At 39.9% G+C, this 12,506-nt stretch overlaps 1 protein-coding gene across 11 annotated transcripts in view; it reads left to right on the plus strand.

The window, feature by feature from the left end:
• atp8a1 (ATPase phospholipid transporting 8A1) overlaps positions 1-12,506 on the plus strand; it is a 176,995-nt gene that overhangs the window by 53,154 nt on the left and 111,335 nt on the right. For all 11 annotated transcript variants that reach the window (XR_009790381.1, XR_009790382.1, XM_061786766.1 and 8 more), the window contains 2 exons: positions 4,136-4,301; positions 9,847-9,974. Coding sequence is in view for 9 of the 11 variants with exons in the window: in XM_061786766.1 (XP_061642750.1) it covers positions 4,136-4,301; positions 9,847-9,974 (294 nt within the window). In the remaining 2 variants the exon portion in view is untranslated. The remainder of the gene's footprint in view (positions 1-4,135; positions 4,302-9,846; positions 9,975-12,506) is intronic.

The following is a 12,506-nucleotide window of genomic DNA, read 5'->3' on the forward strand; positions in this document are numbered from 1 at the left end:
ACACAGTGGTAAACATGACCCTAGCCCAGCTTTTTTGGAACATGTTGCAGCCATAAAATTCTAAGTTCATGATTATTTGCTAAAAACAATAACATTTATCAGTTTGAACATTAAATATATTGTCTTTGTAGTTTATTCAATTAAATATAGGTCGAACATCATTTGCAAATTATTGTATTCTGTTTTTATTTGTTTAACACAAGGTCCCAACTTCATTGGAATTGGGGTTGTACACTGTGTGTGTATAGAGACAGTATGTTATGCATGCATGCATGCGTGCATGCATGGTAATGCTGTACCTCCCCAAAAATGGGTGTGACCAAATCATGTGCTGCTGCCACCAACTGAAAAAGAAAAAGTTGGTCGCACAAAGTGCTACCAGTGCAAAGGTTAGTGTAGAGCCCTGTAAGTGCAGACTTTGTGTGAAATCCAACACGGGGGAAATTATTTTGTGACATAATGGCATAACATTCAGAATGATACACATTTATATACTCAAATGTCACAAATTATTATAATTATTTTATTGGGAAGTCCGGAAATTACGGTCTGGAAAAAGTGTGGAATTTGTAGGAAGTCTGACATTGTGCCGGCCATATATAACAGCTAAAAATCGTGAAATATTTTGTATATTTTGAAGTAAATGCGGCGTGGCAGAATTGTAGCTCTCATCAGAATAAAGTAAGTAGTGTGTCATTCTTTGATTCATGACTTTTGAACTATACTTGGTTTTCATTTCTGAGTTACAGTGATGCAGGTGAGGTATGATTTTAAAAAAAACAACAACAAAAAATAATAGCAACAAAAAAGTTCGATGCATCTCACTGTTAATTGCCGGTATTTATTATAATTTTTTTTTTTTTTTAGAAAAACAGCTACTTTTAGAACAGGCCCGCAGGGCTACTCATGTGGTCCTTGGGGGGTACCTGGTGCCCATGAGCACCACGTTTTCACCAACGTGGGGACCCTGCCATAGATCATTATTTTGGAATTAACCATGTATACTTGTTGTTCCACAAATAATGAACTGACAACAAAACATGATGAAATTTAAATAAATGATAAACAATGTTTGCTTCATTATATGTATAGAGTCTGTGGAAAACATGTTGCCATACTGACCTAATGACAAATGTGCACAATTTAGACAATAGTGTTTCATAATAGTGTTCCATTAAAAAGTCTAGAATTATAAAGATGAAACTGTTCACAAGTCAGTGTTCTTATGTGTTCAAAAGTTAAACTATACATTATGAGTCTAAACTGTGTCTAACCTTTTCAAAATGTCAGATAAACTGATAAACATTGCACCAGAAGGTACCACTTCAATGTCTTATTTGGAAAAATTACAGTATGTCATGTTTGAGACTAAGGGCTCCAATTTTGTGACGTGCACAAATCCAGCCCTGCGCTTGGTGTAACTCTGCGGCAGGCTAAATCCGGTTTTGGTAATTTCGGGGACCTGCGTACCCCCAGCGCATTTAAAAGTGGGACGTGTGCGCTGGTCTGGGCGTGTTCACAGCCGACTAAAATCCTGTCCAATTGAAGCGGGTTCTTTCATTCCCTTTAAAAGCGGTGCAATAGTCTAGTATGGAGACAGCTCTATATGCAGAAGAGGACTCAGCGATCTGTCTATGACTGGAGCATTGTCACTGCTCCTGGCTGGCCAACAGGCCAGGTTTTAAATACAGTATGAGCTGGTGATAACAGCGGGTGACTTAAATTTATCGGTGGACCTCGTACAGTATCTATCCCCACCCATATCGTTCATACAATGCATGTATAGTACTTTGAAAACAAACAAACAAACAAAAATAAATAAGTCAGTAAATAAAGAAATATATAATATTTGGTATCATCAGTATTAGGTCTCTGCTTTTTGCAGATGATGTGGTTCTGATGGCTGCATCAAGCTGCGAACTTCAACTCTCACTGGAGCGGTTTGCAACCCAGTGTGAAATCGCTGGGATGAAAATCAGCACCTCCAAATCTGAGGCCATGGTCCTCAGTCGGAAAAGGGTGGAGTACCCTCTCCGGGAAGAAATCCTGCCCCCAGTGGAGGTGTTCAAGTATCTTTGGGTCTTATTCTCGAGTGAGGAATGGAGGCGGATCGGTGTAGCATCTGCAGTGATGTCTGTCATGGTGAAGAAAGAGCTGAGCCAAAAGGCAAAGCTCTCAATTTACCGTTCGATCTACGTTCCTACCCTCACCTATGGTCAAGAGTTGTGGGAAAGATTGCTTCCGAAATGAGTTTCTTCCGCAGGGTGTTCTCGTTTAGAGAGAGGGTGAGAAGCTCGGACATCCGGGTGGGGCTCAGAGTCGAGCTGCTGCTCCTCCACATCGAGAGGAGCCAGATGAGGTGGCTCGGGCTTCTGGTTGGGATGCTCCCCGGACGCCTCCCTGGTGAAGTGTTCCGAGCACGTCCCACCTGGAGGAGGGCCCTGGGACGACCCAGGTCACGCTGGAGAGACGATGTCTCTCGGCTGGCCTGGGAATGCCTCTGGATCCCCCCGGAAGAGCTGGAGGAAGTGGCTGGGGAGAGGGAAGTCTAGGCATCCCTGCTTAAGTTCCTGCCCTCGCGACCCGACCTCGGATAAGCCAAAGTAAACGGATAGATGGATGAAAAAAAAATACCTATGAAGTTACCTCGTTGTGATTTTACGGCATTGTTTGAACCGATTGCAGCACAATGTACAGGCATCCTTGTTTGTTTTTCCTGCCGTCCACAAGCAAGGAATGCGGCGACACTTTGTCTGGCTCCCCACCTCCAGCTTTGCGTCATGGCCATGGCAGCTCACTACTGTACTCTATTTCCACAAAACTACACTTATCAAGGCTTTACTGGATAGTTTTTTAAAATATAATTTGCCTTCAATCAGCCTTAGCAATGCTGTTTCATCCATTTCCACAATTTTAGTATCCGACTAAGCTCTGATGTGTGCGTCAGGGTAATCGGTGTAGCAGGAAATCGTGGACTTACAAAGGTTCCGTATTGTTTTGAACACAAAATTATATTAAAATGTGTTAATTTTTTAAACTAATTAATTTGCTTGTAATTAATTATTCGTAATTAACACGTTAACGTGGTGCCCGTGAGCACCAGTAGCCCCCAAGGACCACACGAGTAGCCACAGGCCTGTTCTACTGATAGCTGTTTAAAAAAAAAAAAAAAAAAAAAAAAAAACACCACTCAACAGTGAGATGCAGCTTGTTTTTTTTGTTGTTGTTCTTTTTAAATCATACCTCACCTGCGTAATTCAGGAAATGACATTTTTTTGAAAACCTTAGTAGTTCAAAGGTTACTTTTGTGTGTGTGACCAAATGATAGCATTCGTGGATACAAGCTATGGAGTGACGATGAGTTGATTTCCCCCCCCCCCCCCCCCCCCCCCCCAAAAAAATTTTGTCCAAATTTGCTATTTCACTCGTGTGCATTAAACTGGTAGACCTTCGCATTAATCAGTACCCAAGAAGTAGCTCTCAATTTCAAATAGGTTGGTGACTCCTGCTCTAAATTGTCTGTAGGTGTGAATGTGAGTGTGAATGTTTGTCTGCCGACCAGTCCAGGGTGTACACTACTCCACATCTCTGGTCCAAAGTCAATTGGGATAGTCTCAAGCTCACCCATGACCCAAGTGAGGATAAGCAGTACAGAAAATGGATAGATGTAATTTAAAGTATATTAATATATTGGTACAGTATATCGGTATTGTAAATGTAATGATCTAGATGGCAATTTTTAATGCGTAAGTATAGATGAAAAATCGCAATATGAATTTGTATAGATGATTACAATGCCAAAGATATGAGTTATGAATACAAATGAAAAATTATTAAGTACTGTATAAATTTGGATAATTATAGTAAAAGAAATACAATGAAACATTTTGTGGAAGTTAATTACTGCACTATTCCATTTTTATGTGGTTAAAATCTTGAATTTGTGTGCCCAATAAGGTTCTACTGTATTATTATTATTATTATTATTATTATTATATGGAAATACAATTCTTTTCTTGGCTACTATTTCTACTAAAACCAAACATACTTATCAGATATTTTGACATCTATACCTTCCCTTTTTAATGTGTTTTTAAAAAAATGTTTATTTATTTTTTATTTTTTGCCTTTTCAGAACTCCACTCGGCCACCGCTGAAGTTGTCCAATGTGGAGCGCATCACCAACTTTCAGATTCTTGTCCTGTTTGGCTGTCTGCTGGCCATCTCGTTGGTCTGCTCCGTGGGCCAAACCATCTGGAAGTACCGGTGCGGCAATGACGCCTGGTACATGGACCTCAACTGTAAGAGTACCCCCTGAGGCCACACGCCACCACTCATTGCACATATTTGATCTCACTTGTGTCCATATCAGCTTATTTCTTTGTTGTTTTAAGTTACTTCTTTAAATGCTGGTATGTACGTGTCTTTTTGTTTTGTTACGTTGCCTCAGTTAAACAATGTTTCTCATAACAAGTGAAATATGTGGCAATGTGGGAATTAGCAGATTCCCTGTTAACTGATGCATAGATGTGTTGAGTGAGAAATGGTTGAATATCACTGCGCTGCTGTACTTTTTTTTTGTTCCCTTTCTAATGTTGTGTTTGATTTTGTTGTTTTTCTTTGTTGTCGTTTTTTTAACAGCTCCAGGTAACAACCATTTAAAAGCCTTGGCCATCCGTGAATGACCTCCCTTTACTAACCCCTTACTGAAGCTCTGCCTTTGCTAAGCAAATGAGGCCCCCTACCCTCGCCCCGTATACGGTTGCCAAACATTGTATGGGCCCATTCCCGTGGACAAGCACATACCAGGGATCCAACAATAGGTGTTCCCCTCCAGCTCTCTTACACTTTCGTCTAGTTATTTTCAGTGCCTGATGCAAACAGTGTCTCACGTTTCCTCCATTTTTATTTTGATATCTTCCTTTGTTTTGTGCCACATGGAACACTTTGCAACTCCAAGCTTTATACAACCATCCGTCATTGTTCTCCAGAATGAGCAGTTCTGTTCCAGTGATTGACTGGAGGTTATAGTCCGGAAGGTGTTCGCAGCAGGAGGCTTCATACATGTTTATGGCTTGAGCACAAAGTGGTGCAGGAGCTGACATTTTAGAAATGCCTCTGCCTCAATCTTTTCAAACCACCGCACAAAAGGCAAGGGGAGTCATGCAAACAGGTCATTGTCTAGCGTGCCGGTAAATGTTTCCAGGCAAAATTGGGTATTAAAATGGATTTATAGTCATCTGTCTGCCATATCGGCCACCAAAGAAATATTTTTTTTACACAGAACACTGGTCAAAGTTTTATTCGGATCGCTAATTTGCACATTTATAGTGGTTGCGATCTCAAAATGTATTTTAAGTTTGGTGATATTTTTTGTCAATTCAATTATTTAATTAAAAAGTAATTAGCAGTTTAACTTAATGTTGCCTCAATATTGGAACCTGATTGTTTTGTTAATTGGTACATAATCTAGTGTTATAAACAATTGGAGGATGCCCGCTGGGTTAAGTTGTAGTCACCTACACCTATAAATTGATGTAGTGATTGGCATAACATGCCTAAACTCTACCAAAAAACACTTTTTAACCAATTTTCAAAATTTTAGGGATAATCTTGAGCAAGACTGCTCGGACAGCGGACTAGTCCTCTGTGCTCTACCAATTTTCAAGCATTGGTTTTCTGATTTTATTGTTCCATAAACTAACCTAGAACTTCTTTTTCATATTGGATGTTCACTTTTACAGGGATTATTAGTCAGCCTTAATTCTAAACCCGTAAATAACATTTTAGAACCATTTTTGTTGAAGGATGGTTGAGGTAGCTGAAGTGAAATCTAGATTGAATGAATGCTTGAATTTTACCCGATTTTTCCTGAATGTTAATTTGGTGCGCTTCAATTTATAGGAAGTCCATATGGTCATTTGCCACAGTTTCATAGGTTTTGCATGAATTCTCCAACCTTTTATTCCTCATAATAGAGGTATTTGGTCAGATGTGTTATAATTATTATTGGTTGATTGAAAAGAATCATTAGCTGTTGTGGTGTGATGAAGCTCTGGTATGCAAAGTGATCACCGTGGTACTTTGATCATTACTCTGTGCCTTGATAGGCCTGTCGGAGAGGTTGTGTCCTGGTCGATTTAAACTTGCATTACGACTTACACTATACCCCTTTTTTACACGGTGCTCCATTGGTGTTCTATTGGTTTTGGTGAGGGGTTTAAACACTTTTAAAATGATTAAGGGGCAGTGTAAGTCATAAAGCAGGGGTCCATCTTGAGACTGATTGTACCTCCATAAGGAGCTTGTTGAGACTCTTTCCAGTGCACATTGTCCAGCCTGTGACAAAAGAGAGCGGTGGAAAGCCTTTCAAATTATTTAGTATCAGAGGAAACTATAAAACAAAGTTATTATAGCTTCATCATTTGCCAACATTGAGGAGATAGACAAAGAGAAGAATCTGTGTGAGCTGGCCGCACAGTGCATCCCGCAGGCTCGTATGTCACTGAAGCCCGGTGAATAATTAATGTGACTTTGAGCGGTCACAGAGTGCTGAGGATGGCAGTCGTCGACATTAAACCTGTACACTGCGATAACATAATGCAGATTGAGGCCAAAGAGTGCATATTGGTAAATATTCATGCAATCAGGCAACCACCTAGATTGTACTCGGTAAAATGGAAAGCCAGTCAAATGCTGAAATGGCATTGTTCCACCAAAAAGCCGTTTAATTGTGCTTTTACTATTATTTTAGGGAAGTCCTGAGCTGCATACACAACATCAATTCCAATGAAGTTGGGACTTTGTGTTAAACATAAATGAAAACACAATACAATGATTTGCAAATCATGTTCAACCTATATTTAATTGAATACACTACAAAGACAAGATATATGATGTTCAAACTGTTAAACTTTATTGTTTTTCGCAAATAATTATTAACTAAGAATTTTACCGCTGTGACACGTTCCAAAAAAGCTGGGACAGGTGGCAAAAAAGAGTGAGAAAGTTGAGCAATGCTCATCAAACACCTGTTTGGAACATCCCACAGATGAACAGGCTAATTGGAAACAGGTGGTGCCATGATTGGGTATAAAAGGAGCTTCCCTGAATTGCTCAGTCATTCACAAGCAAAGATGGGGCGAGGTTCACCTCTTTGTGAACAAGTGCGTGAGAAAATAGTCAAACAGTTTAAGGACAATGTTCCTCAACGTACAATTGGAAGGAATTTAGGGATTTCATCATCTACGGTCCATAATATCATCAAAAGGTTCAGAGAATCTGGAGAAATCACTGCATGTAAGCGGCAAGGCCGAAAACCACCATTGAATGCCCGTGACCTTCGATCCCTCAGGCGGCACTGCATCAAAAACCGACATCAATGTGTAAAGAATATCACTACATGGGCTCAGGAACACTTCAGAAAACCAATGTCAGTAAATACAGCTCGGCGCTACATCCTTAAGTGCAACTTGAAACTCTACTATGCAAAGCAAAAGCCATTTATCAACAACACCCAGAAACGCCGCCGGCTTCTCTAAGATGGACTGATGCAAAGTGCTTTGATTATTTGCTAAAAACAATAAAGTTTATCAGTTTGAACATTAAATATCTTGCCTTTGTAGTGTATTCAATTAAATATAGGTTGAACATGATTTGCAAATCATTGTATTCTGTTTTTATTTATGTTTAACACAACGTCCCAACTTCATTGGAATTGGGGTTGCATACTGAGCTAATTTTAAAATAAATAAATAAACAAACTGCATCTTCGGCTAAAACCTGTTGTTATGACTGGTTGATAATGGTTGGTAATGGTTGAAATGATATTTCAAAGTACAATGGAACCTCTAAAGCTAAACACAATCAATCTTTTTTTTTTATTTTTTTTATTGCATTTCAAAGAAATTTATGGAAATATGAATGCATGTAATTTAACTTGCTTTGTTTTTAAAGCCTCGGATCAATGAGGTCAGCTGCTTCAACGAATGCCTCTTTTACCATCTTGCCACCTAGGAAGGATTTCTTCTTCTTAATGATGAAGTGACTCACCTGGAATGATGCTTAAATGGCTGCCTCTGATTTTGAAGTTAGCTGTGTGAAAAATGACTGCTGTCTGGGCAGGTGGAATGAAAATTCCTTGACCTTTGTCCTTCACACCTTGCTTTTTGAAGGGAAGTCAGTGTCGTAGGTTTTATGAACACTCCAAAAATGTCGCTCCACGTTTCCCTTCTTTGGCCTATAGCGATGGGACATGAAATGAGGCAAACGCACTTCAAAAACGATATAGTGTCAAAAAAATAAATACAAATAAAAAATACTGTGACAGCTCCAAAAAAAAAAAAAAAAAGAAAAGCTGCCGCTTGTGTCTTCTTTTTTTTAATGCCTTGGGATTGACCCACACTCCCTTTGCGGTCAATGGTGATCTCCCTATTGGGCACCCCTGCTTCAAACTGATATTTTGTAGTTATGTTTAGGGATAAGAAAGATGCTAGATGAAGTAGCTTCCATTTTTCCAGGTTGTATTGGGATTTGATTGAAACTTGAGCAGGGCACTGTTTCAGCGCATTCAGCGAGCATGCCCACAGCGTTTGAGAGTGGAGAGTACTTGATTTTTCATGCTACAAAAGTCTCTGTGAATTGTGAAATGTGATGTGTCAAATTTACAAGGCATTTATTTTCATTTTACAGCGACTTTAAGTGTCACAAAAACAGTTAAAGAAACTAAACATTCACTGTTGATCCTTGCATGACAATCATGACGACTTTCTAGCTTTTGTAATTAGTGTCACTCGAAAAGCTAAACATATACCTGAAATTAGTTCTCTTACGCCTGCTGAGCTGAGGTCTCACACCAAATGTGAGACCAAACAATAAAGTCCCACTATAGAGGCATATTTTTCTTGAAAAATATGTTGAAATTCAGAAAACTTTTTCAAGGCATTCAACTTTACAGGTATCACTGTACTCTCCCGGTGTGGTTTTGCGTTTGCGCATGCCCTGCAGTGTTCTTCGCAACCAAACAGCCGACTTCTTGAATGAAGGGACCTAACACTGTGGCGATGCAGTGGCCATCATTAACACGCCGGCGTCATCCACCCGCTCTTTTACACTCCTTGTTGGTTGGCAATGTGCTATGGACTGAATCTCCCCTCCTTTGTCTTGACAGCATCCAGTACATTTGTCTGAACCCAACCCCCCCTTCACCCTCCCCCGAACACACACACACAAACGCACACTTCTGTGACTCCCTGTATTTGTTGTGCCTGTAGCAGTATAGCTACCATCCCGCCACCCATTTGTTTGTTTTGGTTTGTTTTGCTATGTCATGGCAAGGGGCCCCTCCCTCTCAATGCTAAGGTCAAGTTGGCTTGAGGAAGGTAAATCTTGCAAGCTCCCGCAAGCTGTGGAAAGGTAAATGACATCCCTCCTGTTTTCATGTTTGGTGTCCGTGGGGGACGATGTTGATCATTGCCACTTTTTGGGGTGGGGGAGGCAGGGAGGGTGAAGGAGCGATATCATTTTGCATAGTGCTTCATTTGGAATTCATTGCCTGGATCATGCTGGATGCCAAGGCTGCTGCTGCGACACTAAAAACAATGGAGACCTCCGTCCCACACTGTCAATCTATGGGACGTTAAATTTGACTCATGGGTGAAAGGATGGGTTAATTTCCAGCTAATGCTCCGTGTTAGCCCAACACACTCCCTGCTTTGGGATAATAGAGACCATTGGCTGGAAGTAGCTGCGGGCTCTTAACATTTAACCGACGGATGCTCGGGAAACCGGCGCTGACAAGTCTCCTGTGTATCACTTCCTGTGTCCATACCCGTCTCCCCTTGACAGATGGTGGGGCAGCGAACTTCGGCCTCAACTTCCTCACCTTCATCATCCTGTTTAACAATCTGATCCCCATCAGCCTTCTGGTCACACTGGAGGTCATCAAGTTCACCCAGGCCTTCTTCATCAATTGGGTGAGTCTAGGGTTAAGCCATCACATATGTACAATGTTTTTTTTTGTTGTGTGATACGTATTTTGCACATTGTTGATGATGGTTTTACAGCAAACTTTATTTTGTTTTTAAACACACAACAAACTTGCTATTATTAAAAAAGTATTTAGCAGTAGAAATGTCCGTCAATGTTTCTCAGTCTGAAAATGTGAAAGTAGAAATATCTATTTCCAAATAGCACATATACTTTTCACAAAAAGTTAGATATGGGTTATTCCGCTTTCGGCTGAAATTTCAAGATGGACCTAAAATGCACTAAACTGTGTTTCAAATTATTATGCAAATAGTTATTTTCCCAGATTTTCCTAAAGAGCTGATAAAAATGACAGTCTGCATAATTTTCAAGTCATCAAGCATCAGAATATAAAGCAAAGCAAATTTATTTATATAGCTCATTTCATACACAACTCAATGTGCTTAACATGATTAAAGGCATTTAAAAACAAAGAAAAAAAACAACTTATAAACATTTAAAACAAAGAGAAAAATAGAAATACAATTAAAACGGCGTACAGTGCAAGAAATATAATGTAAAAGTGGAAATGCTGTAAAAAGCATGAGGGAAAAAAAGAGTTTTTAACCTGGACTTAAAAACATTCACACTTGGGTCTGATGTCACTTCTGTTGGTTTGCTCCTAAATGCTCCTTCACCATGTTTGCTTTGGACTCTGTGCTCCACTATTTGACCTGAGTCTGTAGATCTCAGAGCACTACTGGGTTTATATTCCATGTGTATTTCTTTCATGTATTCAGGACCTAAACCATTTAGTGATTTATAGACCAGTGGCAAAACTTTAAAATCTATTCAGAACTCATGCAGCATTCTGAATGAGCTGCAGCTGTTTAATGCTCTTTTGGGGGAATGCAGTCAGAAGGCCATTATAATAGTCAAGTCTACTTGAGATAAAAGCATGGATGAGTTTTTCCTGGTCTGCTTGGAACATGCAAGCCTTCACGCTGGATATGTTCTTCAGCTGGTAGAAGGCAGTTTTAGTAATTGATTTGATGACTGTTGAAAGTCAGGTCGGAAACTATCAGTACATCAAGGTTTTGGACTTGGTCTTTGGTTTTGAAAGAGATTGACTCCAGGTATTTACGAACAGGAATCCTCTTTTCTTTAATGCCCAAAAAATTATATCAGTTTTGTTGTAGTTTAATTGAATTCAATCGACGGGAAGAAACGTGGTCAGCTACGTGTGCCTAGCAAGCATTCCAAACGCTGTGCTGATCACTTCAAACTGGTGTGTTTTGAGAAAGACTTAGGAGAAAGCATTGGATAAACCAGTTTAGTTAGGCAGATGCTGAAACCAGCTACGGTGCCAACTATTTTTACTATGGCCATCGGGACCTCAAATGCCAGCAAGAGAACAAAATCTTGCAGCAGCGAAGCGGCGCAGACAAGAGGTGAGGATTTCCTTGTATATACCTACGACTCTATTATGGTTATGCACCGGGCAGTAGGGAAAAAGACCCACACAGTACTTTTCTGTACTGTCCCCTGTACTTTTGCCTATATGACAAGCCAACAGACACGGCAAAGACTTTCTGTGCAGCGTGTTATAAAGCTACTCGAGCGAAGGGCACACAATATATAGGAATACTGCATACTATGTAAAAGCTTGTACCATGTCACTGAAACATATATATATATATATATATATATATATATATATATATATATATATATAAAATACATATAGTCTTGCTAAAAAATATTGGCAAAATCTTCTTATATTAATATATTTATTCAAACACGTTGCTCTCCATTGTGTAAGAGTGTAGCGCGCTGTGTTTGGCAAGTGCAACGTCACTTCCGGTAGCCCTTGCGGTGCATAGAATAACCACACCCCGGTGTCTTGAGCTTCGAGTTTATTTGGGGAGTGCTAAATGCACGTAATAAAAACCAAATTTTTAGCTTAACTATAGTTTACAACTTGCTGGAAGTGACGTGCATGAATTTCATATTTGCATTGTTTATATGTTATGTATTTTAACTGACCCCATAACATCTTTGTCCGCTGACCTTCAAATTTCTTGAAGACTGCACCATTTTCACAATTGTCACTCTACCAGATTATTGCTCTATTAGTCATTTCAAACTGCTCTAATTTGCAAGAGGACTCTGCATCATTTGCAAAATTGTCATTCTATCAGCATTACGACATTACCGGTAACCTTTCATTGCGGAGTGACTCTCCGAAGTGTGGGCCACTAGTGAGTACATCTGCCTCACCATTCTGAGGACCGTGGTTCAAACTCACCTGCCTGTGGGGAGTTTGCATGTTCTCCTCGTGCTTGCGTGGGTTTTCTGTGGGTACTCTGGTTTCCTCCCATCTCCCAAAAACATGCAGGATAGGTGAATTGAAGACTCGCGACCCTTGTTAGGATAAGCGGAACGGAAGATGAATGAATGAATGTCTCCAAAGTATTTTTTGTCAAAATGGCTGTCTGTTGTCGTACTAGAGCGGCTCCAACTACCAGAGACAAATTCCT

The sequence above is a fragment of the Phyllopteryx taeniolatus genome, chromosome 10, assembly GCF_024500385.1.
Source record: "Phyllopteryx taeniolatus isolate TA_2022b chromosome 10, UOR_Ptae_1.2, whole genome shotgun sequence".
Lineage (NCBI taxonomy): Eukaryota > Metazoa > Chordata > Actinopteri > Syngnathiformes > Syngnathidae > Phyllopteryx > Phyllopteryx taeniolatus.